The sequence below is a fragment of the Eschscholzia californica genome, unplaced genomic scaffold (assembly GCF_041429995.1).
Source record: "Eschscholzia californica isolate CP2 unplaced genomic scaffold, dmEscCali1.0.p SCAF_5, whole genome shotgun sequence".
Lineage (NCBI taxonomy): Eukaryota > Viridiplantae > Streptophyta > Magnoliopsida > Ranunculales > Papaveraceae > Eschscholzia > Eschscholzia californica.
In genome coordinates, this window is record NW_028238472.1 from 10,730,665 (window position 1) to 10,746,428 (window position 15,764).

The 15,764-nt window shown below is 35.8% G+C and overlaps 1 protein-coding gene across 1 annotated transcript; it reads right to left on the reverse strand.

Moving 5' to 3' along the window:
* Nucleotides 1-2,882: 2,882 nt before the first annotated feature.
* On the reverse strand, nucleotides 2,883-5,241 carry LOC147537006 (uncharacterized). Its single transcript, XM_086640562.1, has 6 exons — nucleotides 4,950-5,241; nucleotides 4,465-4,666; nucleotides 4,092-4,193; nucleotides 3,894-4,000; nucleotides 3,676-3,793; nucleotides 2,883-3,164 (listed from the first exon to the last, which is right to left on the reverse strand). The coding sequence occupies exons 1-6, from the start codon at nucleotides 5,111-5,113 to the stop codon at nucleotides 3,027-3,029; spliced, it is 831 nt and encodes a 276-aa protein (XP_086496688.1). The 5' UTR covers nucleotides 5,114-5,241; the 3' UTR covers nucleotides 2,883-3,026.
* Between the last annotated feature and the right edge of the window lie 10,523 nt (nucleotides 5,242-15,764).

The window sequence follows — 15,764 nt, forward strand, 5'->3', positions numbered from 1 at the left end:
AGATTAGGAATTATCCTCTTGCTCTCATCCTTGTTAAACTATTATAGTGTTGTGTTTCTCTCTCTCTTATATAATATATATTTCATTTGAGAATAGATTAATAGATAGAATTCCATCTTTTCTCTTCGTCTCTATCTATTAATTTTAACACCAATCAATCAGTCACACAAAGCTGAATTTTAGACCGCAAATGGGATTTCAGATACAGACTCAGAGAGACATTTTTAAGCTGAGTCAGATATCATGTTAGAAATAGAGACGGTGTTCTAAAAAAAAGGTTTGTTTCCCAAATGGTATCCTAATTTATGACCAGCTTTCCGCCTAGCTCCTTTAGTTTATTGAAAATACCTAAATGATCATCTTTTTGCCGTTTCCGCCACAATGCCGTTAACTTCAGATGTTATTTCGAAGTTGTTCCGTATTGACAGAGCATGACCATCTTTGGTCTGGTGAACCAGACTTCCGGCGAAGACTCCACTTTTCCGGAGGTCTAGAGAGGGAGAAGGAAGGAGACCAAAGAGACGGTAACATTGAGTGAGAGATAAGAAGAGGGAGAGGGAGGGTCGGGTTTCGGATTTTCGGACCATTTTTCCGGCCCTAACTATGAGTAAATGTGGGGTCTAGACTTGAACTGAAATTTCAGATTGAGACCAAACCAGACAAGTCAGAAACTGTTTACATTGTTTCTCTCAATGACAAACTGTTTACACAAATTTTTTTTTTCCTTGAAGGCCTTTGTTAAATTGCTAATGTTATCACACAATTTGTTAACAGATCATTCAGACAATTTGTTTATCCTCCAGTCAAGAACAAGGCTTGGTATGCACTATGGAGATCCCGTTGAGTAGGCTGGCACGAAATCATCGAGTAGTGTTTGTGAGCAATTTACTTGTGTATTATCGACTGGACTCGGTACGGTCTCCCAGTCTTCGTTTACTTATACATCCAACTAGTAGATTAAAAACATTGAAGAAACAAAAAAAAATATCATGCCATAGCCCATAGCAACACCTAAATAACAATATGAGTGCAAAAGATTTACAAAGAAATAAAAAGTTCGGACAAATACTTTAGGGACGATTAAGAGAATCTTAATGGAGTTTCTCCTTATTCGCATTTTCTCTAATAATATGTTACCATTTTTTAAAGAGTTTATGGGCCTCATGGAGGGTTCTATATCAATGTTTCATTTGAGAATGGTTAATAGTTTAGTCCAAGACTCATTCATCCTGCTCTCCTTCATTACCCATACATCAGTACGATCCTTGCTATTATTATCAAATATGCAAAGCTTTTCGCTCAAAACACCAATGCTTAACGATGATGCTAAGATATTGTGATTCAATGTTTTTGGTATCGACGCTTCCTTGACTATCTCGTCGTTATAGGGTGCATCTCGACGTAAGTTGGAAGCTTGCAGCACAACCTCAGGATCCACTAGAAAGTTCTTCAGCTGTCAGATCTGAGAGGTAGTGACTCGGGTGTATGGTAATATCATGCGCGCAGTTGTAATGAATCTAAGATCTCTGGAATCCCTGAAGTACCAACATGTGTGACCGGAACTAACCCGAACCCATCTGAACCGTCAGATCCTCCTTGCGCGCCACGTGTCCACTATCTGATATGGTCAATTAGTTGACCCCAACTTTGACTTGCTCTATTTTGCTCATACAGACTCCGATTTGACTTCTGCTTTCGCGTACGGGTACGTCTTGGAGTCTAATTTCATCCGAGCAACAACACTGGCCAACTGATCAGACTACCATGATCACCAAATGACAAAAATACCATCAGGTGTGTATTCCTCCCGATTTTATCCGTTTTTCGCGTTCAATTCCGTAGAAGACACCTGGACAAGAGAAACAAGTAATTCACCAGAGTAACTGCTCGAAATGGACTGACAAGCCCAAGTTAAGAGATCCAAATAGGACATTTTCATGTCTCACCAACACCCAATGAAGTACGAAAGAAAAATGAAGCTAAACAAATAACATATTTTATAATTGATCGTAAGCACGGTCTGTAAATCAAAGTTTTCATAAATCAATGGTCGTTAGACACTTCCACAAATCTTTCACTAAAAGACCTTTTATAATTGCCTCGAGTAAGTGTTATAGGCTTATAGCCGCCTCCTCAGAAGGTTCAATTTAGGGAAAATTTCTGGTTAATTTATCAGACTCTTTTTGTGTAGTATCTTCTTGCTTTTTTCGCACAGACTCTTTCTTCTTCTTTCTCCTTTCTCCAACTTTCTGCCTCCATGATTTCTTGCTCGGGCATTTTCCTTCTTTCTTCTATAAGAGCGTCCTCTTTAGTAAAATATAAAACTTGCCTCTGGTAGTTATATCAGAGCGTCCTCTTTAGTAATATATAAAACTTGCCTCTGGTAGTTATATCAGCTATACACTTATACTGTTGAATCTGAGCCTGTGAAACGAGCCAACCCGTTCGCAATCAGGCTCACTCCAAATCCGAGTAAACATTAGGGTCGCATGCCATATTCAACCACCCAAATCAGAAGAAAGTGGTGCACACTACCCACCAATATATACGACCTGGGTAGGGCTTTGTTGGTCTTGGACCGAACATTCAGTCCACGAAGCAAACGAACGACATTTTGCCTCAGTAGAAGATTGGAAAACTGTAGGCCATTTCTTATAAAGCCAGGATAACGGACTATCTACAAGCATGGTAAAAAAAAAAACTAGTGGGGTAGAGCATCGGGTGGGGAGACAACTAGCCTATTTGAAGTCAGAGAACCCCAAAAGAGTGTGGGAACTAGTAGAGGGAAAAATGAACTCTGAAACTCTTTCAACAACAAAAAAAAAAAAATCTACTTGCGTCCCAGTAATTGATGCCATCCATGTAGTTGAGGCACAAGGAGGTGAGGCATAACCCACAGTTTCATTTTTTTCCAATAAAAAATCCATTTGTAGTTGAGGCACGAGGTACCACATGTAGCAAGTAAAATAACATATATATAGTCTGTCTCCACAAGATATCATCCACCATCCATCTCCAATGCTGCCTTACTTCATCATCATCAGCAAGACCTTTCTCAAGGCGGATGCTATAAAACTTGCATAGGTCGACAAATCTGTCAAGAGCTTAACAATACCATACGCATTATCGTACGACGACAGCTCCACCACCTCTCTTATCAGATCCTACAATTGCAACAACTAATATCATGAGTTTCTTATAAAAAAAAACAATACTATAATTAAACATTTTGCATACAACTCTATAACTAATCTAAGGTAAGAAAGACATCAAGATATACACAAACACCAAATCATTTCACATTATTCTTTCATAGGATTTCAATGGAAACACAACAATCTCTTCATTTGTCCTTCTCTTTATCAACAGATGTACTACTTCGTCTTGGGTCCCCCTTATTTTTTTTTTTTTTCCTAATCTAGATTAATAAAACGTTAACATTTCAAACTAACTTTTATACTACGATTGCAAAAACTAATATATCAGTTTCTCCTTATCAATAAGAATACTCAGATATAACTACAAACACAAGAAACTTATGGACCTTCTACTTCGAAAGGTAAGGGGAAACACTAGTATTGTCTCTAGACAACATCTCGCTATCAATCTACGACACCAAAAACAGTAACAACCAATCACTATTAAACAAAACTTAAGAACAAAGATAGATATTACCTCGTACTTCTCTACAGTGTACTCTGCAGTTGCGGCACTTGCGTCTTCCTGGCCGTACCACCTTTCAAGGTTGATTAGACGCCTCACGATTTTGAATCTTGTCAACGACTCCTCGTCCCTGTCGCCAAGCGTGGGATTTTTTTTAAAAAGCTTTGAATTAATATTAATAGAAAAAGGATTGACAAGTGTTTAGATGAAAAACAATAACAGTGTGTTACCACACTAATCCATCCCATGTAGCCATCAAACGCTCATCTATCTCATTCATTGTCCAAGGGCCTCCAAGGGTGGGATCATTCTTTACCTTATCAATAACACCTTCAATCTGTTCATAGAACAAAAAATTCAGCAAGAAGAAAATGCCAAATACTTTAAGACATAGATTGGCTGAAGTTAGAGTTGAGGTTTTACAATACCTTTTTTAATTTACGAAAACACGCAATAGTTTTAGGATAAATAACCGTGTCAAGGAATTCCTTATAGGCATTGCTTTCAGTTGTGCATAGATCACCGAAATTCTAAAAACAAGGCACCATATTACGACATCAAATTTACTCTCAGAAAAATAAAATAAGCCATATAAGGTAAACAATAATATAAACTATTCTATTAGATGGAAAAAAGAAGATACCAGATTTGTATAAAAAAATGACATAATAATATAAAGACTTGAGTGCTACTTAACAAACAAGACATATTATTATGTTGTAAAAACGAAAATCAGATGCTCCCTTGTTGTTGAGGAAACAAACTGAACCGACCAAATTTTAATTTGTAAAAGAAGATTACCTCCCAAAACTTAATCTCCTTTTCTATCTCTTCTTTAGCAGTAGTTTGATCCAATTGTACAAAACCACGACAGTAGTCACCATTTAGATCCAAATAGTTTACCACTTCATACAAAGTTAGGTCCAGACATTCTAAAAGAGAGCCATCAATCCCATCTTTCTTGGTCCTCTTCCAAAGAGACATATGCTCAATGGCTTCTCCCCTATAAGCAAAAAAAAAAAAAAAATTTGTGAATTCATTGATTTATCCAAAGTTAGGGTTTGATTAATAAAGATTTAAGCTTAATTTGAGACCTATAAGTCACCATAGGCAGTAATCAATAAATAATGAAAAAGATCTTTAGGGAGACAAATATATGAACATCATAAATCACAAATTATAAAATCTATCAAATACAAACAGCCTTATAAATATCAAACTGAGACCTTAAATCATCACCGCGTAAGAGAGTTTGGACACAATCACTGGAGAGAAGAAACCCATACCTGGATTTCTTTAATTTAAGCAGAAGCTTTCTGGTTAATTTGTCAAAGTCTTCCTGGATAGTTTCTTCTTCGTTTTTCTCGCATAGACTGTTATTTTGTTCTTCTTCTTCTTCTTCCAAGTTTGCCTCCACGTTTTTTCTTTTCCTCGAGCTTTCTGCCTCCATGATTTCTCGCTCAGGCTTTTCCCTCTTTCTTTCTTTCTAGGGTTTCTTCTATTAAGAGCGTCTTTTTTATAGAAATTGAAATTGCCTTGTGGTTGATATGTTATAGGAGTACTTCTTAATCATACAACGGGCTGACCCGTTTGGAATCAGGCTCACTTAAAGGCGGACTAGGCCGATTGGGCTCCAGAATCCAGATCCCAGTGAACATTAGGGTAGGAGGCCACATTTTTGGGACCGCAAATAAGAGATATTGTCTAGCAGCCCTTTCTAAAATTTACAATATAGTCCTTCGATTTAAAAATAAAAATAAAATTGAAAAACAACTTACCTATATTGATTTCTTGACTTAATACATACTCGGCCAAATATTAGAAAGAGTTATATTAACCTATTTAAATAGGGAGATTTTATAGGCAATGCCTAAAGTTGTTATAGGAAATCTTGTTAAACGCAATTCCTAGTCTGGTTAGAGGCAATGTGTATTTAAGAGGCAATACCTCAATCAACATTTGACCCTAAGGGCACCAATTGTCGGTCGTCGCCGGCGAGCCAATGAGCTTGAATTTTTTTTAAAAATCTCTCTTATTCCTTCCTTCTTTACTGGTTCGTGATTTCTTTACTGGGTTTCACAGGAACTGAAAAGAGTTTCACGGAGGACTACTAAGAACACTGAGGGATGCTCTGTCAAAGGAATGTAAACGCGTATGTTGATCCTGGGTATTAGGAATTGAATCATACCTTTTTCTGTTGTTCCGGTTTCTGTAATGGATGATTTCTCCCTATGAAAACTAGTAGTCCAGATTCCAAGGTTAATGGGCTTCTTATTTCATGTTGAATTAAACATTTAAACACAGTAATGTACAGAAGTTTGAAATCCAAACCTTGCTGAATTTAAGAACATCCATAAATTGAGTGGATCATCAGTTTCAACTTGATCAATTACATGTAGCATTATAGCAGTAGCTAATACATATGGACGATAACAGAAAAACCTTGAATCTGAAATTAGAAACCCTAGTTCGATAAAGGGATTAGAGCAATGGGAGTGGCATATCATAAAGGTGACATTTTTATGAAGTTTTTGTACCAGAAACAACTAAGTGAATAAGATGTTTACATTTCCGGAGGAATTCCCAATGTAGTTGTTCTCCCATCCATGTCTTCTTATAATGTGTTCAACAAATGAAAATGGGGTTACTGGATTCATCCGTTATTGAAGTGTTGAAGTATACGGTTTTGTATCTATCTATCATACATATGATACTACCTAATGTTGTATGCGGATAACCAGACATTAGTTCCGCTCTAATGTCAAACATTAGGTTTGTCCAGGATCTCTACATGAACATATCTATGAACTAGAATGGAAAGATGATTACCTTAATCGCTTTCCCACGAACTAAATCCCGACCGATATTCAGAAGATAAGAGTTCCAAGTGTAGCTCCTCTACTTGAGACACCGAGTGTATGACTTGAACTACCTCCTTCAAGTCAGCTAGGACCTTCTTGAAGGTTGAGATGAAGAACTCCTTCTTCTTGACTAGATAATTGAGAGAAATTCCTTTTTTTTTTCTCTCTCTCTCTGAGAAATACACGCTTTTGTGTTAATTTTTTTTTCTCCTTTAGGTTGTCTAATTTGGTCCTTATATAGAATCTCAATTATTAGAGTCTAACCCAAAATTGGATTCCTAAAAGACCTAATTAGACAGAGTTTACCAAAATGTCCTTTTAGGATTATTTCAGTGTGGCCTGCCAACATAGCCCCTTCATAGGCTTCCTCGGCCCACTTAAGGCCTAGCCGACCATGAGATGGTCGACCCCTTGCCTAGGTCGGCCATCACATAGTCGGCCCCCTTAAAGCCTTCCCGTGCCTCCTTCTCAAGCTCGGATGTGTGTGCGTGTTCGGACTCCTCCAAACTAATTGGACTTACTAATAATGGATCCAATCCATCTATTTGCCAATCTCCCACTAGTCAATTCTCTCAGTTCAAACCATCACTCTTATGTGTAACCTTTGTAGGATCCGGTCTATGTTAGTCGCGGATACCGAAGTGATCCGACGATCGTAAGCGGCTTCTAGCTAAGCATTACGACCCCTAATTCGACCGGACTAGATGATCTTCCGAGTAAGGTTGATGTGAAATCTAGTGAACCTAAATAGTAGGCTAATTAGATTAAATTAAAACTTGCAAAAGCACGAACTGTATGTGAATATGGCAATAATTACGAGGTCGATCCCACGAAGATTTGTTTGGAATTAAACCTAAACCTAAAATTAACTAACAAACTAGGAAAGTAGATAATTGATTTTGAGGATAATTTGGGAAACTAAGAATTGAAATTTAGAAAACAAAACAAAGTTGTAGTGGAAAACTATAAGTTGGTAAATCTAGGATATTGGAATTCACCACTAACAATCATATTCGAATCTAATATCTAATTGAAATTATTATCCCTCTTTGATAACTCAAAAATTGTTAGAAATCAATCTTCAATTTTCGGAAGATAAAACAATAAAAGACCCTTCTCAATTAACTAAACCCATAACCCACTTCACTTAAAATATCATGCAATTATGAACCAAGTTGTTAGTTTATTAGACTAACCGAAGTACGATTAATTGTAAAACATTAAGGCACATTAAAAGAGATAATAAAATAAATATGATACTAGAATTCAAATACTCTTGTTAGGGTTTCATCCTCTATCCTAGTGGAAGAGTTAGAAACTCATGAATATTAAATACATGGTTCAATTAATAATAAACAAGTAAAGGAAAATAGTGAAGAAGATAAAACCAAATTGATATTTGATGAAGCCCGTTACTCCCGTCGTTCTCCAAAAATTGTCTTCAATATAGCCCTTAAATCTCCCAAATTCTTGCACCCAAAGAAGCTAATTTATCTCTAATGTTGCTCCTCGAAACTTGATCTTTTCACTAGTGTGTGGGGGTGTGTCTCAATTGTATGTGCTTGGGTCCCTTTTATAGATTGGTGAAGGCGGATCGAAATTGAAATTGGGAAGGCGGTTTATATTTAATGGCAGTTTTAAAATTGGGAAGGCGGTTTATATTTAATGGCAGTTTTAAAATTGGGAAGGCGGTTTATATTTAATGGCAGTTTTAAAATCGGGGGATGAGATTTAAGTCCAAAATCGCATGATCAACGAGTCTAGAGACCAAAGATAATCTAAAAAAGAAAATAAATCCACTGAAAGTAACTTACATGTCTATCCTCTTATTCTTTTTTACTGCCTAACCTATCCTAAGTTAAAAAAAACCCCAAAATAAAAGATACCATAATATATAAAGATTCATTACATTTATTTCTTTAAAAACAAACTTTTTTTTCCCGGAAAAATTTGTCTTTTTCGTTTAGCATAAAAACAAAGTAGCCTTTTCTGTTTAAAAAAAGTAACCAAAAAAAAAAGTTGCCTTTTCCTCAAATATCAAACCAAAGAGAGAGAGAGAGAGAGGGAAACTCTTATCTTAAACACGCCCAAAATAAACCTAACAGAGAGAAAGAGAACATCGAGTAGGAGAGAGGGAGAATCCATTGTTGGTTTCGTTCATCATCATCAAAAGTAAAGAGTAAGTTATTTTGGTTTTCATCATTTTTGTTATTCCTTCAACTTTGTTTATGATTTAGATTGATTTCTACAACACAAAACGAATTAGGTTTTGATTTTTACAACTTTAACTATGATTTATTTTTCTGAAATTGATTAGTTAATAAGAAATTTCTAGGGTTTAGTTGTTTCGAAGTGGTTTAATGGAAGTTATTTTCAAAATCCTAAATCAGTTCAAAGTGAAGAGTATGTTTCTTTTTTGCATGCAACAAAAAATTTGTATTGTTACCTTGTCTCTGTTGTTGTGTAATTTCTTTGAAGAAATGGTTTCTGCTTAAATTTTTTATTTTGGACCGACAATTTAGGGTTCTATCTAATTTAGGATTTTGTATTGTAGACTTTTAAGCATAGTGTTAGATCCAGAATTTAGTTACTTTCAATAAAAACTTAATATTTTGTCTAGCATTATTAAGTTTCTTATAAAACTTTACCAATGGTTACCTGTCAAACCTGATTTTTTGACAACCATAGAACATTACATGGTGTAATATGGGGAAAAAAAATGAGAGAATAAATTGGATTGTAAAAACAATGTCATTTTTTTGTCTAGCATTTTTGAAGTTTATCATAGAACCTTGAAATAGTAATTGTTCAAAACTGGTTTCATAAGAAAAATGACTTGTTTGACTAGCATTTTTTAGTTTCTTATAGAAACGCATAAATGGTTACAACCCAAAGATGTTGAATTGGTTTGTTGTTTGAACTTTGACAGTGATTGTAGGTTGTATGTGCTTTTGCATAGGGAAGAACTTTATATCGAATCGAACTATAAACATTTTCGTAACGAGATGCCAAAAGATGATTGGACAAAACTAGCGCAAAGGAAGAGGGGTGAACTAACTTGGTTATTGCTGAATGAATCGAATGGAGAAAAAATGTTTAAGTACTTTAACTTGTATTTTGTAACGGACTATGTGATAAAACGTAGTAAACATGTTTATGTTTTAAGTCTGAATAACATCTTGAGCAATTATGGGATTATTTATCAATGTTCTATAATACCACAATTATATTATATTTTAGATGTCGTTCAACAGGTTTATAGATACGATAAAGATGTTACTCAAATTTCTTAGACACTACTGAAACTATACAATTATAATACGTGGTAGGGCAAAGACATGATGAACTCAAACACTTAATGCTGAATACATTGATAACATATATAACTAAGGAAACAAATAGTTCGTACAAAAATATATCAAAAATCTGGACATTTTGATTAAAATATAACAAAGGCTAAAACCAACTTGCTTTGATTGTATTGAAAATTGCTAAATTGCTAGAAACATCAAACAAATTTTTCTAGCTTGGTCCAATGGGTATAAAGATACCAGTAAGATGTTGACAAAATTTCTCCAACACTACCAGCATTTTTTAGTTTTTCGACATTTTTTAACTTACTCTAGCCAAATACATATGAGTATAACTACGATAATATCGTTACCATTGATAAAATTTAATAGGAAATAGGAAAATCCTCTTGTTTAAATACGATAATCTGGTAACATTGATCAAATTCTCTAAACATATAAAAGACATAAGTAGAATATTTATGTTTCTAGCAGAATAAGTAAACCTGCATAATCAAAATTTAAGTTAGTTATTACATAGCTGTCGTGCATGAGGCACTATTGTGATAAGCCGGTTTTTTACACCGACCGCAAACCCTCATTCTTTTGGGTATGTTTCCTGAGATCTCTCTTCTTACTGTCCTTGGTCTTCCCGGTTTTCTCTTTGTTAACGGAGGTAGTGTTCTTGTTTCATCGATGTACTCCATTGGCTCATCATAATTTGGTATTGGGTAGACATAACATTGATAAGTGGTGACGAACGCTTGTTTGGTGAAAATGATCAAAAAAAACTTGACGTATCACCATCATAATTCTTGATGCACTACATGGCATGTTAACAAGGGATACCATCTATCGACCACCTACCGCAACTACATGTGAGATCAATGAGATTCACAGAGTAGAATACGAATGTAGAAAATGCTGGTAGATGTCACAAGAATCGATAAAATGCTAGTAAAATACGAAAAATGTAACAAAAACAATTTCACCTTATACATTTTAATTACTAAAAAGTATTTGTTAACCTACTGTAACAAATTCATTCAACAGATACTGATAGAATGTAGAATATGCTAGTAGAATCAATAGGATGCTAGAAAAATAGTATTTGTTTTTTAACCTACTGCAAATACATTCAACAGAAGCTAATGGAATGTAAAAAATGTTATTAGAATCAATAAGATGCTAACAAAATAGTATTTCTTTTTTAACCTATTGTAACAAATTCATAACAGATGCTAATAGAATATAGAAAATGCTAGTAGAATACCGAAAATGTAGCAAACACAATTTCACTTTATAAAAATTTTTTATGAAAAAAATATTGAATTAATAGAGATTTCAACATTCACTTTTTACCAAAAAGTGATAAAAAATGTTACATATAAGTTTTTTGTTAGAATAAATAATTTTTTTAAGAAGATTGTAGTAGTAGAGATTTATAGATTCTGACGATCAAATTAAGTTGGACATACCTCGTAAACGAATTTGTAGATGTCTAATTAGATCGAGGTAGAGATAAAACGCAAATCACAACTTCATACTTTCTTGAAGTTCAAAGAACAAAGAGTTACAGAGAGAGAACTTCGTTTTTGGGATTGAACATCTCGTTTTACGTAAATATCCATTGATTTGGTAGGTTACTATAATCAAATACAACGGAGTTAGAAATAATATACTTTCTTGAATTCAAAGAATATAGAGTTACATAGATAGAAACTCGTTTTTTTGAGAGTGCAACTCATTTTTGTTAAATATCCACTGATTTGGTTAAATATTTATGGAGTTTATGGAAATAAAGATTGGTATTAAATATCCAACATAAATATTCTTTCATAAAATATATGGAAAGAGTTATGAACTTAACAAGTATAAACCTTTTACCAATGGTTAAAAATATTTATGAAAGGGCTAAAATGAGATATAATTAAAGGATTGATGCATGGGGCCCACCAAATAGTTAATTTTTGGACTTATTTTACATTTTCGGTTTATTTTGATTTTATTTTATTTATTAATTTAGGAGTGGATATATGACACATTACCCCCCTATTTTTGGACCTTAAACTCAAAAATCCTTTTAAAATTCAATGGCGGTTTTAAAATTGGGAATGGCAGTTTTGTAATATTGGGAATGGCAGTTTGGTAATTAAATCTACCAGATTTCAATTCACGTGGGGAGGGATGCTATTTTCTGTTCACTCCCTAATATCCAGAATTATCCCCTGGAAAATGCCAAACTGCAGAACGCACCCTAAACAAACCATTTTCTTCACCAACTTCACTCTTTATAGTTACCAATCCATACATCTATCTCAATATCCTTGGGAACTTCTTGTATTAGTGATGCACCCGAAAAGGTTGCACACCCAAGCGGAGGTATCAAGTAGTAACCGGTAAAACCGGAGTCGATCCAAGGATAAGTTGGTAGTTTGGATAACGAAGGGTCTTATCCCCCGGTCTATGTATCAAATGCTAACTTAGACTAAATAGGAAAGGAAACAACGATAAATGGGAGTTTTAGATTGAATAAGTAATAAGAGAAGAAATAAATAATCAAACGATAAAAGTAAACGGGCGAGAGAGATTCGAGAGAAGAGTCGGAGGAACAAGAGTCGGGAGACGGTAAGACTCGATTCAGGCAACAAATAAGTGAGAGAGGTGTCGAAGTCCGGGAATCCATAATGATAAATCTACGACTATGTGTAGTCCGATTTAATGTTTCAAAGTATAATCGATGTTCGACTTCTAAGGTAGATGTTTCTAAGCACTACGTATATCCGGAGATCATACTTAGTCAAACAAACGCGTAAATCGGTTAATCCCAAGTCATCGAAAGTGTCGTCTAGTCGCCTAACTATGTGAAGTGCATGACAAGACACATGAAATTATGACTTAGACTACGATCGATATCGAATACTTCGTTTCGTCTATTAACTATGCGAAGTGCTTGACAAGACACATGAAAATACGATCAAAACGATAATCGAAATAAATGAACATCAATTATAATCAAAACGTCAAATCATATTAAACATAATCACCAATTCATCACATTTCATCTCATATAATCGACACACTAAAGTTAGCTAAATATGGTGATCGAATAAGAAATGGAAAGGAAATGGTGAGAGAATCCCCCTTTTCGATGATGGTTCGAGGCTAAGTTCGTCGGAAAATATTAGTTTTTAATTCCAGTCGATCTCCCCTTAGCAAATTTCTGGGTTCCCCATAGCGACCACCATCATCATCTCCATTTAGAACTCAACCTCCATTAAAGCTAAACCCTAGCTTTCTCTCTCTACAATTTCTAACCCAAAACCAAATCAAACCACATGGGAAGCTAGATCAAGACATGGGGAGTAAAAGCCCTAAAGTTTCGAACCAAGAAGATTGCCGGAAAACTCATATAAATCCGATCAAAGAAACTAGGGTTCCGGCCAAAAATCATAAAATCCGGCCAAAGTTGCTCAAATCCGTCCAAAGGGAGCTTCAATCCAACCCACGGCTGCTGTCCCGCGTCACAGCCAAGCTGTTGCCGTCGCGTTTTACTGCTGTAGCAGCTGTTCCGCCGCTGTTGTTGCCGCCATAGCTGCTGTACTGTGCGTCGCGATTTGCTGTTGTTGCGGTTTGCTGCAGTTTTGTCGCGGTTCACTGTTGTGCTGTTGCGGTTCACTGCTGCTGGCCGTCGCTACTGTTGAGTGTGTTGCTGTCCGGCGAGCTGCTGTAGCTGTTGTTCCTTCCATGTTCCGACCGAACCTTGTGGTTCCGGCCAAGTTGGCCGGCACCTCCCTCTCTCTCTTTCCTCTCTTATCAAACTCTCACCCTCAACCTAGAGTTTGATTTGGTGAAAAAGATGAAGAACTCTCACTTTCTCTCTCTTCCTCCCAAGTTTGCGTATTCTCCCTTTTTGTGAATGATGTAGAAGGAAGAAGATGAATAGTGTATTTGACTCAAACCCTAGACTTAGTCAACCTTGACTTTGACTCAAACTTGAGTCCATTGGGTGCCTCCAAAATCTCTTCCTTCTTTCATCTTCTTTGGGCTTGGGTTTTAGACTTCACTTGGAAATCAAGAGGGTGCCTTCTAGACTTATAACCAAAGGAGGGTGCCTTCATAGAATCCTTATTTTAAGACCGAACCTCGACTTCTTTCTTTCACAACTTCCCCGTCCGAACTCGGAATTGACTTTCGTTTTCACCGTTGGGCTCGTCTTTGACTCCTCTTCTCATATGATTTGCTTGAAGTCTTTTTCTCTCATTTTGGGCACATGAAATGATAGTGATAATTCGCCCCCTTTATTCCGAATTCCATGTTTAGCTCCAAATATGGTACCTAAACAAGAAAAACACATAAAATATTATTGATAACACTCGAAAATGACTAATTAGTCTAAGTTAGGCTCTCCAAATGTGACATTTTCGTGTCACATTAATTAGTAACTTCTTTATCCTTTTGGGAGTTTCCTACAAAACCATGTAACTTAATTATTCCACAGAAATTAGTACATAAAGACTATAAAATAAAGCCCAAAAATGAAGTACTTTACGTACTCATCAAAGGTCATCAAGATCCTATTCGTCAAATCGTACGCATTGCCACCTTGGTCGAAGGACATTCCTTCGGAAGGATACCATTCCTTCAGACCGAGGGAATATATCCTTTAGTCTCCCACTTGTACTTAGAACAAGTGCAATGCTCGATTTCCATGTATTTTCATATCTGATCTGATATGTCATACTAATCAGACTTTCTCGATCCCGAGAACAAACTGTCAAGTCAAATGATTAACTCTTAATCCATTTGAGCATGCCCATGCATTTTCCAGTTGTTACTCATACAGTGGCCCGGAGATACTTTATCCTGATTCTACTCAGGAAGACATATTTCATTCTTGTACTCCCACTCAATTTCATGTCTATCCGTCTCACCTAGTAACCATCTTTATAACCTCTTTTGACGGCACGCCGTTTGGTGGTAACAAAGTTCGACATTCCTTACATAAACTGAGCGAGTACTCAGGTTTTAAGGAATCTCTCCAATTTGCGTAAATGAGAGTTATGACGTTTCATAACTTCAAATCTTGAAGAACTCTCACTTTGGCGGGTTTCCAGTGTATCAACTATACACCCATAAAGTTGACTTGAATACTCCTATTCCCATAGCCCAAGAAACAACGCTATCTTGTCAATCACTTATGCTAGTCTTCTTAAGTCATTATTGTCCAACCAATGACCTGGACTAGGGATAGTATAATGGTGTGCTTCCATGTTCACTTTGTAGGGTTTCTTTCATTAGATCAGACATCTAATAAACCTACCTGGAACACTCCATTATTTTGGACTGTCGTCTAAATTCTAAACCAAAATTTAGATGACGAAATAAACCAAGTTTATTTTGGATAACAAGAGTTTGTAAAATTTGAGCACCCACGTAAGCTCCTTTACGCTCTCAATTTTACAAATATCTTAGAACTCTCTACCTTGATCCTAATTCCTTAGATTCGTACATCTTCCATGTTCGTTCCAAGGTGTCAAGTTAGATTTGGATTTTAATCCAGTTTCGTTTTCACTTCGCTCATCATTATCATGCTGAAGAACGCCTTCATCAGCTTTTAAATAATATCAGTTTCTTTAAACTGAAACTAATACTTCTTAAGTTCTAATTTTACTTTCTTATCTAGTAGAGTTAGCAACGACTCCCAGCATGAAAACTCATTTTCATCTGTTTGTCCAGCCTAAAAGATTCTTATCTTTATGTTCGAAAGATTACTTTTATGACTTTCTTCAACCTTCGATTTCAGAGACTTAATCTTAGATACTCCCAGCATTCTAGGCCGCTCTCTGATCTTTATGGGTGACGACATCTTCATACTCCAAGTATCTCTCAGATGTGCGGGTAAACATCAATCATCTCCATGCTGGATCTTGTCTTCGACATAAGTATT